Raw genomic sequence first — 18,309 nt, forward strand, 5'->3', positions numbered from 1 at the left:
GGATTTCTTGAATCTCCATCCTTCTAGCCTTTCGGATGCTCAAGGAGAGAATAGTACTAGCCTCTATGATGCATGCATACTCCTCGTCCCCTGGTCCTTCATCAAACTCACGCATAGTTTCCATAATTGAAGGGTTATCCTCATCTCTATGCATGAAGGCAGCCGCCAAATTATGCCCCCACCCGCTTCCATACGGACAGGTGAGCTTCCGCCGAATTCGATTGGAGTGGAGGCCCACTCAGAAATCCCCAAGGTATGGAAGATAGTACCCGAGCCACCACTTTGATGGGGTTAAAGCTGGGCCGCGGATGACTCCCCCATCTCAAATCTCGAACCCGCAAAGAGATGCCTTGACGGAACCGGAAGATCAGCAGCTAAGGGAGGGATGGGAACCTGATCCGCCGTGGGCCTTCCTATGTCGAAGTCCAGCATTCTTCTTGCTGCTGGTTCACTATCAGCCTCATTCACCTTTTGTTTACCACGATCATTAGTGGTGTTCACAACCGGTGGATCCAGTTGCCTTCCTGGAGCGAACTTGGCGTAGGGGTCTTCCCCTAACCCTAATCTTCTTCCTGGAGAGAGAATTAGATCCCGCCTCACCTCTTCAATTTCCATTTCCACAACCCCGGATTCATCGTTCGACAGATTCTCATCCACCGTATGAAACCCATCACTGTCTTCACTATCCGACAGAGATAAAGGCCCATCAACCGGGTAACCTTCATTAAAATCAAAATTCTCCCTTGGAACCCTCCTGTCCAAAAGGTGACCATTTGGCTCTTCAAGATGTCGCAAGTCGACCCCGGTATTCCGACACCTGTACCAGTCCGGTGAGCCTCGAATGTAGTTAGAGTAGTATGGGTACTCAGCTGGCCCGTACAAAACCCTAACCCCATCTGCCTGAACCTCATCAAGGCGCCTTCTTACCCTTCTCCTAGCAACCATATCATGAAAGGGGCATCGCGAAGTGGAGTGACCGACGCACCCACACGATTTGTAGAATCGGAAAACCCCCTCATACCTCAGATAGACCCATATTACACGATCCCCTTCTAAGGGGATAAAGCATCCTGAGATCAAAGGCATAGAGAGATCGACGAGCATACGAGCTCTCAACTCTGCCTATACTGGCAGTCCGTTACCCTCGTTGTCCAGCTCTTCTATGTATCCTACATGACGTAGGATTTGTCTTGCCCAACCTTCTGTTAAGTAGGCTAGGGGGAGCCCATAGACTCTCACCCAAATACGAGAGAGTGAGAAGCTTATCTGGTGAGGTACGAAGTCACGTTGATACCTTCTGAGATTGATGATTCTACCATCAATAATAGCCGTACCAGCCTGTACTAGCCCTCTCAAGTCTTGACTGCTTTCACATTCAAAGAGAAAATATGGCCCAGAACGATGAACCCTAATCTCCCCCTTCATTATCCAACGAGAACGAACAATATGTTGCACGAGTGCTTGAGACGGAGGGTGGGGGCCAATGAAAAAGCCAATAACACACGAATTAAAGTTTATCTCGCTATTATCCAGATCAAAATCTAGAGGTGGGGGAATGAGAGGGCCCCCCCTTAAATCCAACTCCTGCTGCTCACTCTGAGCGTTGGGGGGAAACTCATGATTGTCATTGTCCATGAGTAAGACAATACGCTAGGAATTAAATGAAGACATAAATATTCTGAATAAGGACAGATAGAGGGAGAAGAAAAGAAGAAAAGATAGAAGAATGGAATAAGAGAAGATGAGCAATAGGTCTGGAAATTCTATTGCATTTATAGAACACCTCGAGTTCTAGGGAGAAAACCAAAAACAGGCATGGGGAACAAGAACTGGGCAAATTAAATACTATTACTTAAGTAGCCGCCTATATCTATCACCACACTGCACCAGTAGAAGAGAGCAGTAAATGCTCAAGAAATATTGGGTGGGGATACCAACAAGGTGGCGCTCACAGCTATTGGGAAGGGAGAAAGAAATCTGAAAGGTTATTGCCTTTTAATAGAAACGAGGGAGGATGGATAATCAAGAAACTGATTATCTTGAAATTCTAAAAAGAAGGGTTGGAAATCTACAGACACAAGCAAGCAATAGAGAATCTTTCCCACCTAGGAGGAGCTATGCCACCTTTAGCAAACAAAAGGAGTATATGGAAGGAGATCTGGATAAGGGAATAAGAAAACTGGAGGAAAAAAAAGCAAAGGAAGATATGACCCCTAGCAACCTAGGAAGAACTCACTTGAAGTGAGAGAAGCTCTCGATTTTAGAGAGAGAAGTTAATATTGGAGTATTGTCCATGGTAAGCAATGGAGTAATTTAATAATGTAATCTAGAAAGGAAGGGGATAATGCAGTTTTATTTTTTAATTTAAAGGTTAATTTTTTATTTTTTTATTTTTTTCAAGTCAACTAACTGCCTCAACTCAGCATGAAGGACAAATGTATAACCATAATTTAAAAGTTATAGTGGCCACAAAATTATTGTAACCATTGCAAAATTGTCCCACACAAGTGCACATTTCTTGAATAATAATGTCCTCATTGTTCATATAATTATCTCGTTTGACAAACAGCTAACCAACTAGTCTAATTGATCCTCAACTCATATACAGTATCAATAAAATCTAGAAAGACAAATCAATAAACTAGTTTCTCAGAACTTAGAAGATTTGGTACGACTCATAATACGAGTGTTTAACAATGTATCACTTGCTTTCTGAATTTGATGTGGAATATCCTCTAGATTGTAACAAGTATGATATTCAGCTACATTAAGCTTTGGAAGAGCGTTTTCCCCAGCTTTTAACGTCTTCAATTTCCTTAGCCTAATAATACGCAACACCTCCAGTTTCTTCAACCCTTTGTACCCAAAATCCAACACCATACCATCATATGCATTATCAAGTTCAAGCACAAGCAACTCTTGCATAACTTTGAGCTTTTCGAGTGGATCGTTCGTAAACCCAGAGTTTATCAACCGCAATCTAACCAAATGCTTGAGTTTGTGCACCCATTTTGGCAATTCTTTTCCTACCAAAGGCCCTTTTAAGTAAACCCTCTCAAGAAATTCAGGAGGAGATATTAAGTTGGTCAAATCAAGAACTACTTCTTCATCATTAACATGAACATTTTCATTAATCTCAATACTACTTACACTCAATGATCGAAGTTGTATCATGTTTTGCAATGCATTACATAATGTTTTCCCATGTTCCGGCCTTAGATTTTCGATTGCCAACCTTCTCAATCGCTTTAGCGTATCCAAACCGGGCACCAGAGTAGGCGAACTTCCATCCACAAATGCTAGCTTTTGCAGCTCCTTAAAATTATTCAACACGCCTTCGTGTATCCTTACTGGTACCATCTTTTCTTCCTTATAATTGCATACGAGTAGATGTCGGAGCTTCTGAAGGTGGTTAATCCCTTTTGGGAGCTCTACCACATCCGTTTTCTTGAGATCTAAGGTTTGAATGTTCCAGAGTCCGCCAATAGATTCAGGCAGCTTCTTGACCTTGGTGTTTCTCATACATAAATAACGCAAGTTATGTAACTTTCCCACCACTTCCGGGACATTAGAAAACTCGGCATTTTGAAGGTCTAGTATTTTTAGCCGGAATTCTGCTTCCTGGAATGGTGATGACCATGAGATAGGAAATTTTTCGAGGCGGATAAATGAAAGGATTGAACGAACACTTGGGGGAATGACAGTGTTTGGTGCATCCTTGTGAATCGAAAGCCTTCGACATTGATTGTTTGTACTTAATCTATTTTGTGGTAACACTTGACAAAAATTTAACTCTGCCAACTTTGGTACCATTATGTGTTGCCACATACATGGAAGTATTAGAGTCCTGTTTCTTCCTGTTTCGTCGCTCTTCAAGAGATGAACCATACCTATACATATATATATATACAAGCATCTGTATGTTAGCAATTACAGTTATTTATCAAACTATTGAACATGTAATTACAATTGAGCTAGATTTTTTTCCCAATTTTTACTTATTATGTTGTACATCTTTTACATGTATGATATAATTGAAATTTACTCGTCCTCAAGTTACATAGTTTATTTGAATATTTGATAAAACGTACCTCTAGACAACACATTTTTTGCGTGACTAAACACACTGTATGACTGGGGTTACTTATTCAGGAGTTACTCGGTAAGGGGTTACTCGGTAGGTTATGAGTTACTTAGCTTGGTCGGTTAGGGATTACTCAATTGGTCAGTAACACTGGCCACACAGTGTGGCCCAGTCACATATGAAACTTAATTTGTGGCATTTAAATTAGTTTATGTTTCAAGATCATACCTCTTTCGACAAGTTCATTGAGATGTTCTTCAGCAGCTTCTTCGCGAGTGTTATGATCCTTGGCTTCTACAAAGCCTTCAGCAAGCCATAAACGAACTATTCTCATTCTTTTAAACTTGCAGCCTTTAGGAAACATGCTATGATTTTATTCAATATGGGAAAAATTGACAGGACAATGTCCGGGGTCATGTAGGACTAATCCAAGTTCTTCCTTGAGAGTGAAAATCGATTCCTCGTAACCTTTTCAATTTCCTTTTATCTTTTCCATTGCCGTTTTAATCCTTACAATTGAACAAGCGATCCCACGTTTATCTTTAAACCCGCCGACTTCCTTAGAACTTCGGTCTAATAATTCCCATATTCCCATCAAACACCCTGTGCTGTCTTCTTGCTGGTTTTCTATTTGATGAGTTGATTTGAGCAGCTTATAGTCGTCAATGATATCTTCAACTTTAAAAACCAATGCTCGTAAATTACTCAGTTTCTTAAGTTGCTCCTTTGTTTGATCGTTTGTTCTGTCCACCTTTACCTCGGCTTTTTTTAAGTAATCTTTCGCGATATCCATTTCATTTTTGATGTCATCTAGTAATTCAGGGACACTCTGAAACTTTTGTGTCTCAGCTTGTAGTACAGGAACAACCTTTTCCATGAAAAAGCTCAGCAATTTATCTGGTATTGGTATTGCTAAAGCCATTTTGTCCAACTCCTTGTAACTTTCTACTGCAAATAGATATAGACATTGAAGAAATTTGTTCAAAAGGACCACTTAAGTGGTCTCTTTTATTCAGAAGGATCAATTAAGACAAAAATTGTTTAAAAGGACCACAAAATACACTTTTTGTTGAGGGGGACCAACTCCTATTTTCAGGAAAGTCAACGCCAAACTCCGGCGTTGACCGTCACGTGCCAGGCACGTGACTCTTTAAGTTGAGTCAGTTTTTTTTTCTTTTTCACCCCTCTTTTTCATGATTTCCCCCCAACATTCCCAATTTATCCCAATTTTTCCATTTCTTCTTCTTTCTCTCTCCTCAAAGAACTATTTATGGTATTTACTAAAGTCTGCCATTGTTGGTGAGATCAGAGCAGCGGCGATTTAATAGGCTATTAAAGGTAAATTCTTTGTACTACTCTCTCTTCCTGTCACTTTCTTTTCTTGTTTTGGAGTGTTTCCTCATCATTTTTATTCAATTTTTTTTTTCGACCTTAACAATGGCAAAAGGAAAGGAAAAGGGCAAAAAACACACAATTTTCAACCGACATGATATTCAGCTACACTTAGTTCTCTTCATTTTGCCCAGATTCATTTTGCTGCAAATTCAATTTTGAACAAAACACAAAAACGAACAACATCAACCAAAATTGCAGAAATTCGACAAATTCGAAAAAATTTCACAATTCACAATGCTTACTTTCTGTGACTTGCCCTCGATTGCATTGTGGATGAATTTGTTAGGAGAAAGAGGGCGCAATTGCACATTCCAGTCAATTTGGGGTTATACTTTGAGGAGAGAGAAAGAAGAAATGAAAAAAATTGGGGGTAATTGGGAATTTTGGGGGAAAATCGTGAGAAAAAAAAATTAGACTCAACTTAATGAGTCACATGCCTGGCACGTGACGGTCAACGCCGGAGTCCGGCGTTGACTTGCCTGAAAATAGGACTAGGTCCCCCTCAACAACTCAAAGTGTGTTTTGTGGTCCTTTTAAACAATTTTTGTCTTAATTGGTCCTTCTGAACAAAAGAGACCGTTTAAGTAGTCCTTTTGAACAAATTTTCCAATTTATTATCATTAACACATTATTACTAAAAAATTCTTTTTTTGAAAAATATGTATGTCTCATGAATTGTGTTGAATATGCGGCATCCTTTAATATTTGCCCCATTTACGTTTTTACTTTAAATTCACAAGAAACAAGTTTGATCAATAATATCTTAATCTATAGCTTATAAACTACTACGTGTTAGTAGCACTTTTGAAAACTCAAAAGAATCATTATGAAACTACATGGTGTGACAAATGTAACAAGATCCATTAAATTTATTGTTTTTTATATAGATTGTTAGAATATGTAGTAACAATTTTTTAAACCTTTCACTCTTAATAAGCATTATGTAACACCCCAATAATTCTCTCTTTAAACCTGTGAGGATCCTGAACAATATTCAAGAGAATTACTGGCGTGCTACCGCCACGTGTTCAAACGTTAAGGCTTTATCAGAAAATAGCAGCGGAAAAACTAAATCAGTTATAAATAAGTTTCAAAACCAACGAATGAAACCAAATTAAGTCATACAACTTGGAACCATTAAGGCCCTTATTCAAAACCCAATAAAAGTAGTAAGTGATTAAATTCAGTGTTCAAATAAATTCAAACCCAAAAGAAATAGTGTCGAATAAAATCGAATTAAAATAAATTCAAACTTGCAAAAGAAATAAAATGCAAACAACCAACTCTCTACTCAAGATCCCACAACCCTGATGAATGCTACATGTGTAAGAACCTGTGGTAATTCTGCTCCCCAATATTACAAGTGTAAAAATTGGATCGTCACAGGGTCATTGAAAGGCGAAGGCCATGACCAAAGAAAGACACACAAAGCACGCAATCAGCAAAGCTGAGTACATACAAGCTGCAAAATAAATTAAGAAATCCATAACATGCTACTAATAATCAATCATCATGCATCATTAAATTATAGACTCAACACACGACTCAACTATTTATATTACTAAGACTCCATCAATTAATAATAGGTAAATCATTATTTTTATTCATTGGATTACGCAATAGACAAGGTTGTCCAACCCATGCTCCATTTGGAACATCAATAAAAGAAAAACCCCATGCCTCCTTTCGGAAACATCAATAAACATCCAACGACCACGGGCGCGACTCCGTGACCCGTAGTTAGTATGAGATCTCACCTAACTCCTAGTTTTGAAAAATATTTGAAATAAGAGACTCGTAGATCAGACGGCCTCGAGAAAAGTACACGGCTAATACCCCATGTACCCCAACCCCTGATTGTCATTACTCCAGAAGTGCACCAATCCAGAGTTTTATTACTCATCCATCTTGCACTTTAGGTGATTTACAGGTTTAGACTTGGTGATGACTCATATGCATAACAATACAATCAATCCAATATCAATTCAATCAAGTAAAACAACTTTTCAATTTCAATTCTTGATTTATTAGTGGCAAGCAACATTTATTATTTATTCCTTTACTACCTCGGTGTATAAACACCTTGAGTGCATAAGGCACCCCAAAACCTCAACCTCGTCTTAGAAGACTTAAATTCTTCCTTTACTCATCCTGCTTGCATAATCATGAATGAGTAATAAATTAATCAATACACCAATCATATACCTTTGCCTCTAAGCGCACCTTGCATAATCAGAGCACAAATAATACTTGCAATATAAAATAGTGCACGTCATACGAAATTCACAATGTATAACCAAACAATTTAACTTAGTCATCCTTATACATGATACTAAGTTCTCGATCCGTCGTCCTTAAACATGCACCTAAAAGAAAGGTTTCGTAACTTGTACGTACCTTAGCAAACGAATTAGTATGCCACTTTACTAACTAGAAATCACCTTCAATAAACTCCTCTTCTAAGCCAAACAATAACATCTCAATCAATACCCAATCAATCAAATTTACAGCAATACTAACTTACTTTAAAACCTTCAAAATCCAAATCAAACAACACTTTAAAACCTTCCCTTTAGTTAAAATTAAAGGCTTATATATAGTTCTTTAAATTTTTCTTCATAAAAACCTTAAAATACACTCTTATACATGAAATTACAGCAAGTTCAAAGTCTAATAAAAATCTGAAAATTATATAAAAACCTCTAAAAATCTCCCTTTTTAATGGGTGATTAAACCCTCTTTATAAAACATCAAAAGTAGTACTTAGAAACTATTTCCAACACTTAAAACTTCAGTAAAAACATATATTTATGCTTAATTAACTTTAAACATAATTAATTTTATTAATCAAACTCAAGGATAATATTTTAAGTATAAAAAAACTTCGTTAAAATAAAAAACTGCCCGAAAATCATATTTAGAGGCTGAATTTGGCCACGAAAGGGTGGTGCTCACTACCAAAGGTAGTAAGTCTTTCTTAAAACGTTGTTTCCACATGGGAAACACTACTTTTTCATCAAAATCGGATGAGTTCAGAATCTGATCGGGATTAAAACGGGATTAATATTAACGAACGAAAATCTAAAAATTAAAACACGAATCTATGTGTTCAAAATAATCTGGAATTAAGTTAAACTAATCAGTAGTTATAATCACCAAAATTTCAAAACATCATTTCTATAAAAGCCCTAAATCAATTGTTCATAAAAACCCTAAAATCATGATTTTCAATAAATTGAAACCCTAGGTTTATAATTCATAAAATATGAAATTTATAACATAAATATAATCTGAAATTTATAATCTTTATACCATTAAAATATAATTTGATACTAAAAATATAATCTTTATACTAAAATCAAAACCCAAAACAATTAAATTAACATTAAGCAAAATAATGAAACAAAAGAGGATGAAAATAAGACTAACCTTTTTGTGTGGGAAATTTTTGGAGATTCATGGGTATTTATAGGAGAGAATTATTGTAGGGTAAAAAGAAAGATTGGGCCTCATAAAAATAATGGGTCGATTAAGTAAACAAATGGGTTAGGCTTGTGTGATTGGACATAAATTGTAGAATAAAGGTGCATAAAATAATTTGTTCAAATAATTTTCGACCCAGATTAATAATTTGAAACTTTTGAAATTAAATTATGAAAAATAACAAATAAATATTATAAATAAAATAAATTTTCATTTATAAAATATTTAAAAATACGGGGGATTATACATTATATGGATTAAAAATTAAAGGATAGAAGAAGTAGTAAGCTTAAGCATGATAAGAAACATGACACTTATTAAGGTAAGGCCAATCACTATAGGCACACTGAAACTAAAGAAAAGATAAAAATAAATATAAAATAAACTAGATGTATTGTTGTTAAATTATGTAAAATAAAAATAGAAATTTTAAAAAACAGACACGATATTTTTAGACACCCAAAAAAGAATGTTGGCGCTATAATATTAAACAAAGGATTAATAAAATAATGGTAAATATTAGATATTTTAGAATTATATATTTAAATGGTTAAAGAATCAACTAAACCAAAAGTTTAAACTAATTGTTAAGATCTAGGAATAGCAGGTTTTATAATATATCACGCCCCTTCACAAGTCTTGCCACACTAGCACTAAGGACCATGAGGCATTGAGGCTCGCAAAAAGGAGTTCTACTCTATTATAATTCATAAACAATGTGAATTTTATAAGATTCAAAATTTAGGTAAATATCAAATTAGACAAAATTATAAAACTTTAATTTATAACTAATTTAAGCATGATACCCCCTCCGTCCCTTTATTAGAAGTCTAATTCTAATATTTATTAGGAAATATTAACATAAATAATCCAACCTATTAGCCCCCTTCTCATTTTAATCTCAATTAATGTTTAAATCAGGATAACCCCAACTATAGGAGTCCCTTCTCAAATTAGTCCCTCTTACCTACAACCTGTAATACCGGTATTTTTTATTATTTTTTTTTAATCTTATATAAGAGAATAATTAACTTTTTATTTATCTATTTATTTAGTTTATTATTGTCACCCACCAGCATTCACCTACAACCCAACCATAGCCACAACCAGCCAACCACTAGTCCACCACCCCCAAATATCGCGACCACCATGGACCCACCTTCTCCTCACTGCTACAATGCCACACCACCACCACCGTATACCACAATAACAACCCCATCCATCACCTCCGTATCACCCACCTCCTTTCCCCTCCCTTAACCAGCGGCGCCCCCACCTCAACCACCTAACCCCACCTATATACCATTCGCTACCTTGCCAACCGCCGTCAACCGCATCTCCTCCCCCTTCTGCGCATCCCATTTCATCTCCTCCTTCTCCAATCGCTCTGTTCCTCTCCCCTCTCTCAAATCACCTCCATTCTCTCTCATATCTCGTCTTCCTGTTCAGCAGTCGTTGGTGTGATTGATGTCGGTGGTTGGAGTGCTTGATGGTGATTCATGGCCGGGGTGATAGAAATGATGGTTTCGGTGGATGAGCTTGGCTGGAAAGATTTTTTTTGGTGGATGGGGGTGGATGTTAAGGTGGTTTTAGTGGAAGGACTAGGTTGGGTAGGTGGTGAGATCAGAACATTCAGAAGGTGGTGGTAGGAATTTAGATTTGTTTTTTTTAAAAAAAAAAAAAAATTATAATAATGTGAATAATGAAACAAATAATATGTTGAAAAATGGCTCAATTTACCTGATTAGCAGGTTTACAAAAGTTTGAAACTAAATTGAGAAGGGACTCTTATAGTTGAGATTATTCTGATTTAAATAGTAGTTGGAATTAAAATGAGAAGGGAGCCAATAGTTTGAATTATTTTTGTTAATTTTTCTTATTTATTACTTACATAATAAAGAGAAATGAGCTTTTAATTTAAGGACAGAGAGAGTAATAATTTATAAAATTATATTAGAACACTCAATTAAAAAGAACACATCCTAAGAGATGGAAATTGAGAGGTGGCACAAAATGACTAATTTGTCAATTTTCCACCATAATATAAAAAAAGTACATGAAAATCTAAAAATTACCGATAAGGAACTAAGGCTTGTTTGGGAGTTAGATGTTAGGTGTTAGTTGTTAGATGTTAGCAGATTGAGTTAATTAATTTAACTAGCTAATTGTGATAGCTGATTGACTAACTGATTATATTAGTTGTTTGTGTAAAACTGTTTGGTAAGTAGCGATTAGTTGTTAGTTGTTTCAGAGATAAAATAACCAAAAAGCTATAAACTCTTCCAAAAACCTTCTTATATGAGATTTTTGAAAAAGAGCTTTTCATCCCAAAACTCTCTTCCAAACCTCTAACTACCAAACACTTGAGTTGGTCAAACTTCTCTTTTTTTCTCAAATCTCTCTTTTTCCATCAAACCTCTAACTCCCAAACACCCTCTAAGGGCTATAGCAATAAGAGGTTTGTTTAACCTTTTTAGAAGACAAACCTCTTATTGTTTGGAGGAGTAAAAAAAATGTTGATGTTTGTAAATACAAACCGGATTGATTTTGCCTCCATTTGTTTTACATGTTGACAAGTGGAGTTTGTTGGGCCCAGTTTTTTCTTTTTCTTTATCTTTGTTTTTTTTATAAATTTTTTTTATTTTGATGAATTTAATGAGTTGTGTTCACAATAGATCTTATACATAAACCTTTCAACAAGTTTATCTATGGTTGATAATAAGTTTGTTGGACGAGGAGTTTGTATGATGACGTGACAAATGAACAAACCCTATGTCTATTTCCCTAAGGATGCTTGTACTTGTTATTTATTACTATGTGCATCCCTATTGACAAGACAATAAACCATATTTTCATGAATCCCCAACAACATTCTAAGTTCTAATATTCATCCCACTCTTAATTTCTGAAAACAGTCATTCCCCTGATCAGATGCCCTCTAACGAATTCCGATATACTATATACTAGTTTTGTTCCCCGTGCGATGTCCGGATTGTTTGTTAAATTTTGAGATAAATTTTTAATTTATATGTCAAATTTCAAAATATATCTCTAATAGAAAATTAGTTAGGAATTGATGTACTTTTGTGACAATTTAACATGTAGTAGGCATGTAAATGACTAATAACAATATTGGTATTTTTTTTTAGAGTTATAATCCAATATTTTTTTGAATAAAATTATAATTCAATTTATATATATGAAATATTGGTATTTATCGAAAATAAATAAATCTATCAACTAACAATTTTATCCTAAAATTCTATCCAAATTTGTTTGAAAATAGAATTCTAAACTAATTTTTTTTTATATATATCCTATGAAGTCTATCTAAATATATCCAACGTGGCGAGACACTTGGCAAAAAGTTAGAATGTCAAGTGTCGTTATCTCGTGCCCTAACTAAAAGTTTAGGTTTATATATTAGTTATATAATATGGATATTATAACCTTAGACCCTACACATTGCCATCTTCATCTACAAATTTCAAAAGTTACAAAATAGACATGTAGCATAAAAAAATTGCAAGCAAATAAACTCACCCCTTTTGAAACCACTTTTCATTGAGCTTCAAATTACAATGTACTAGCACAATTTGAATTTAACTAGCTTAATTATTTAAATTTAAAACAAAATACTTAATAAAAACAATTATTAATTATTCACCCCTTTTGAAACCACTTTTCATTGAGCTTCAAATTACAATGTACTAGCACAAATTGAATTTAACTAGCTTAATTATTTAAATTTAAAACAAAATAATTTAACTAGCTTAATTATTTAATTTCAACAAAATTACCAAAAAAAAAAAAGAGAGAGAGAGAGTAAGATACCTGCTATCAAAGATGTGATGATCAATATATCAAAGATCGGGTAAACCCGACCCGTGGATTGTTGCAAGGTTGTAGGAGGTTTTGGGTTTTAGCTTGTTGGTAAGAGAGAAACTTTGTTTGTTTGATGTATTTGTTGTTTAACTCAAACAAATGTAAACTATATAAGTTTAATGTTGATAGCCTTGAATTAGCTGTATTAGTTTGGATTAAAAAATAAATAAACAAATTCAGTCTTGTTGAATCTTACATAGTTTGGGATCACGTTGCTACTTGCTAGGATAATATAAAAGTATGATATTCTTACCACATTCATTTAATTGATACAAATCGAAAAAAAAACTTCATATGCAGGATATGTATCTTTCGTATGTATTATAGAAAAATCTCTCAAATTGTGAATGATTGCAAGTTTGTAAGCTTGAACATAAAAAAGAAACAAATGAATTATTACTTATTATGATTATTACATGAAAAAAAAAAATCCATTTTCGGTGAAATTCATCTCATTGTAAAGCTTTCTAATGTTAAAATTTTTATATATACTACGTATATAAGAGCAAGATTAGCGCAGTTTCATCTTAAGACTTTAATCCATTGCCACATCAGCTTTTTAGATTAAGTTTAATTTTTTTTTCTAATTTATAATTATGTTAAGACTTCTTAAGACTCGATAAAATTTATCTCTTCAATCGCTTAGACTCATTTTTTTACATGTAAATTAAATTATTAAAGTTTTTTAAAAAAAAAAATTAATTGAGTGTTAAATTGAGTCTGAAGTTGAGTCTTGAGTTTTCAAGATTCCACTTCAGATTTTGTTAAGACTTAGCTTCTTAAATGCATTAAAAAAAACAAAGTCTTGTCTTAAGATCACAAAATCAAAAAATGATGATCTCATCCTGAGTCTTAACACTCAGGGCTAATCTTGCTCTAATACTCGTACCTAACTGAAAATTACAATTTTCAAATAAATTTTGTTATCATTTGCGAAAAAAGTCAAATAAGACAATTCTCCAATCAAATACTCTATTGTACGTAAATATTAATATTACCGGTGTTAAATCCAAAACGTTACTCTAGTACATATTGAGGACACGCCGCACGTTTTTCAGGTATTAAAGAATTCGTAAGAAAACATAGAGATTTGTGTATTGCATTGATGAATTCATACAAGTCTTCATTGATATCCAGATCAAATAATACTCCGAACTATCCTCCATTTTACCAAGTAAGATTTTTGTACTATAATTGAGTTGACTTTTGAGACATTTAGTAATGTTTTGCTGATATAATTAGTTGTACAAATCCTCAAGTTGAGGTGGCCATATCATATCATGTTTCCATATCGTACTAATTTAATACGGAGTATCATTTCAATTCGTCAGCCTATGAGTTTAGTGTGACATCTTTATGACATCATTTCCGGGATATTCGTAGTAAAATTTCAGTGTGACATGTTCTAATTTTAATGGTGACCTTAATTTTAATATCAAAAAAATACGAGTAAGAACTTGTTTGTTATCTTGTTCATAAATGAGTAAGATACAAATCCTACCTAAAACCAGTTGTATTGTTGACTTATTATTTCTCGATTTCCTTTTTTTTTTTTTTTTTTTTTTTTTTTTGCAGCTTAGATTGAAGTTTTCAAATGAATAAAAAATTTGTTATAGCCTGTAGTTGCAATATCATGTATACACAGGAAAACTGATATATTATTAGGATATATCGTATAATATATTTTGGAAAGATACTGTTTAGCAAAGATAATCTTTTGTATTATAATTAACTTCCTAAGATTCTAGGATATCTTGAATTCTAGGTTAAGAGGAGTGTAACTATTATATATTATGTGTCATGTTTAATGAGAAGTCATTCAATTATATTTCTCTCTAATTTGTCATGGTATCAGAATCAGGTTAATGTGTCATGGTATCAGAGTCAAGTTACTTTGTTTACAAACAACAATGTGTTAACTACGTTCAACAAAATAATTGGATGAAGTTTCATTGTTTATCCTGATCGTTGGTGTGGTTTATAATCATTGCATTGCTTAGCTTGATCAATTCATTTGTTTCTACTAGTCGAGTAAACAAAAGACAGTGTATTGGCCTTGCCAGAAATTTAACCTTGACAACATAGTACATACTATATGATCTGGACTATGCAAAGTCAGCACAATCGTTGAAGCAATTTCTCAACTATGAATTAGATTGGACCAGTCTGAGAAATTAACAGCGACATATGAATCTGATCAACTCGGGCCTTGGCAAAAACATGGAATTATTTCACCTTTCATTAAAACGATTTCCTTGAATTTTCTTTGTATGCTTAATGAATTCCGGTCTGACATACATTACATTAGTTGAATTTGGATGAGCTATGTTTATTAGTGCAGTCACAACAGCTCGAGTAGTTTGCTGTCTGCAGAACCCCTAGCACACAATGCCAGGACCAGATACACCTTTATAGGGTTATACGTTTGTGATCGACTACAATACTAATCATGTATTTCACATTAACCATCAAATCTCAAATTACATCGAAACTTAAATCCAAAATAAAAACCCTAAAACATAATAAAGTCTAACCACCAAACCCGTAGAGAGTACGGCCCTGCCTCTTAAGAGCATAGACAACATCCATAGCAGTAACAGTCTTACGGCGAGCATGCTCAGTGTAAGTAACAGCATCTCTAATCACATTCTCCAAGAATATCTTCAAAACACCGCGAGTTTCCTCGTAAATAAGGCCGCTGATCCTCTTAACTCCACCTCGCCTCGCTAAGCGTCGAATGGCGGGTTTAGTGATACCTTGGATGTTATCCCTCAAAACCTTCCTGTGCCTCTTTGCTCCTCCCTTTCCTAACCCCTTTCCTCCCTTCCCTCTTCCTGACATTTTCTTATTCTTGCTTTCAAGATTCTGAATCCGGGTTTTGTAAGTTTGAATTGGATTTTTGGTGGAGATTGATGTTTTGATTGTGGTGGGAAATCAGATTTTGGGGGTGGGTTTATATAAGGAGGCTGTTGAAAATTTTTGAATATTTGGTTTTGGAGGGAATTGTTGATTTTGTTTGTAATTAATTACAGCCATTGGATGTGGTTTAATCTGACGGTAAATAAGGCCAATCCGTGTGAAGAGTACTTTAAAATTTAAGACCGTTGATGGTTTTAATCTAATGGTTGTCTTTGGTTTATTCTTTAAAATGTTTTCCATGCTCGGATCTTATATTTGTCCTGCCGGCTACTGCTAGCCTTGCTAGGTTTTATTGTTTTAAGGACTAAGGAGTCTACGAGTTTTAAGTTTCATCTAGCTTATTACTCCGCAAGTGTTTGTAGTACTTGAATTACTCCCTTCGTGTTTTTATAAGTGTTATAATTTGACTTTTTTGCTATTCACATAATTACTTTGACTTGATTAACTTTCTAATATATAAAAAACAAATATTATTGTATAATACATTGTTGGATTCATTATAATGTATATTTTCATAGTATCAAATTTCATATAATTTTACTAACATATACGTAGTAATTAGATATATTAATGGTCAAAGTTGTGTCTCGACATGCGTGTTTGGCAAAGTGTACTGTAACACTTATTAAAACACGGAAAGAGTATTTGGTTATAAATTGGCAATAAGTTTTAGCTATACCCTGTTCGTGCAGCTAGGATCATGCGCTATAAAATGAACATCTAGTAAAAAAATATGAATATGGTAAAAAAAAATGAACATTTAGGGCCTATTCATATTAACTAAATTGGGCTGAACTGAATAAGCTAAAATGAATATTTTATGAGATAAGGAAATTAGAAACTGAATTGAACACTGAACTGGACTGAATTGATTGGAGCTGAATTGGACTGAAATTAAGCTGAAGTGAACAGGCCCTAAGGGTATGTTCACATTTACTGAATTGAGCTAACTAAATTGGACTAAACTGAATTGATTGGAGTTGAACTGAACTGAACTGAATATAGCTGAAATGAATATTTTATGAGAGAAGGAAATTAGGAACTGAACTGAACTGATTGGAACTGAACTGAACTGATTGGAGTTGAACTGAACTGAAATTAAGTTGAAGTGAACAGGCCCTTAGTACTAGAAAGTGGATACGTTAAAAGAAATGACCATTAAGTATTAAAATCGGACAAAGTTACTTGTATCATATAATCATAGAATTGTTGGACGATGACCTTCATAATGAATATTTAGTTAAAAAATTATGAACATGTAATAAAAATGAACATTTAGTAATTAAAAAAGTAACACATAAAAAAATAAGAGCATTATGAACACGTAAAAAAAATAAACATCTAGGCCTTGTTCACTCTACCTTATTTTTGCTGAAATGAAATTATTTTTAATGAAGTGAAATTATTTTTGCTGAACTTAAATTATAGTTACTAAACTGAAATTAATTTTACTGAACTTAAATTATTTTTGCTGAACTAAAATTATTTTAACTGATTCTCTGTTATATTTTCTTCTTAAAGGTACTGATTTTTACTGTACAAAAATTATTTTTACTGAACTGGACTTATTTTTACTAAATTGAAATTATTTTTGCAGAACTAAAATTATTTTTACTGAATATTTTTTTTTTAAGGTGAAGTAAATAGGGCCTAAGTAATAAAAAGTAAACATGTCAAAAAAATATGAACATTTTTTATATTAAAAATGAACATTTCATAAAAATATATGAACATTTAAAAAATGAACATTTAGTATTTAAAATGAACACGTCAAAAAATATTATGAACATTTAGTATATTAAAAATGAACATTATTTCATATATATTTATATAAGAAACACCACGAATGAGTATATATGAAGAAGCATATTCTATATGTCTTGTATGTTTTGATTTGGACATGCTATTAATTACTATGTTAGGCCATATAATATGTATAGCTTATGGGCCGTTGTTATGTTCCGAGCCCTAATCTCTTAGGTTGTATATATATACTTGTGTATACGCTAATACGAAATACAACACTCTATTCTCTCTATTTTGACATACTACTTTAATAGAAATAAAAACAATATTATATGATAACTATAAAGTAAAGGCACAATTGTTCGAGATTATAGAGTCATAAGGAAAAGGAGGGGTGCATCCAATTCCGAGTCCTATTTCTATCCCTCTGAACCCTTCTGCTATTTCATCGCCTAATCAGTCTTCTACTTCAGCAACTTTAGTCCTGTATCCAGATGATGGTACTCATGCTCCTCCTAGTTCTCCTTCACTTCAGATGAAAGACTTTGCATCAGCTTGTTCAGATTACAAGAAACTGATGACTTGGGGAAAAAAGAGAAGCAGAAACTTTGTAGGGTGCTTACCTAGGTCCACTTCTTGCGACCAACTTCCATAGTTACGGTACTGTACTACCAACTGGTTACAAAAGCAACGGCGACTCAGGCTAGAAAGATTATAAGCAAAAGGAGGATTCAACATTAGGTCGAAGGCTGGGAGCAGAACAGAATTTTCAAAAAGTTTAACTGATAGTACTCTTG

General features: G+C 34.0%; 1 protein-coding gene and 1 pseudogene across 1 annotated transcript; both read right to left on the reverse strand.

Annotated features, from left to right (window-relative positions):
- Positions 1 to 2,649: 2,649 nt before the first annotated feature.
- On the reverse strand, positions 2,650 to 5,006 carry LOC145581207 (disease resistance protein RPM1-like; annotated as a pseudogene).
- Positions 5,007 to 15,188: 10,182 nt separating this feature from the next.
- LOC145582260 (histone H4) lies at positions 15,189 to 15,756 on the reverse strand. Its single transcript, XM_081639271.1, has one exon. The coding sequence runs from the start codon at positions 15,686 to 15,688 to the stop codon at positions 15,377 to 15,379; it is 312 nt and encodes a 103-aa protein (XP_081495397.1). The 5' UTR covers positions 15,689 to 15,756; the 3' UTR covers positions 15,189 to 15,376.
- Between the last annotated feature and the right edge of the window lie 2,553 nt (positions 15,757 to 18,309).

The sequence above is a fragment of the Chenopodium album genome, chromosome 15 (assembly GCF_948465745.1).
Source record: "Chenopodium album chromosome 15, dcCheAlbu1.1, whole genome shotgun sequence".
NCBI classification, from domain to species: Eukaryota; Viridiplantae; Streptophyta; class Magnoliopsida; order Caryophyllales; family Amaranthaceae; genus Chenopodium; species Chenopodium album.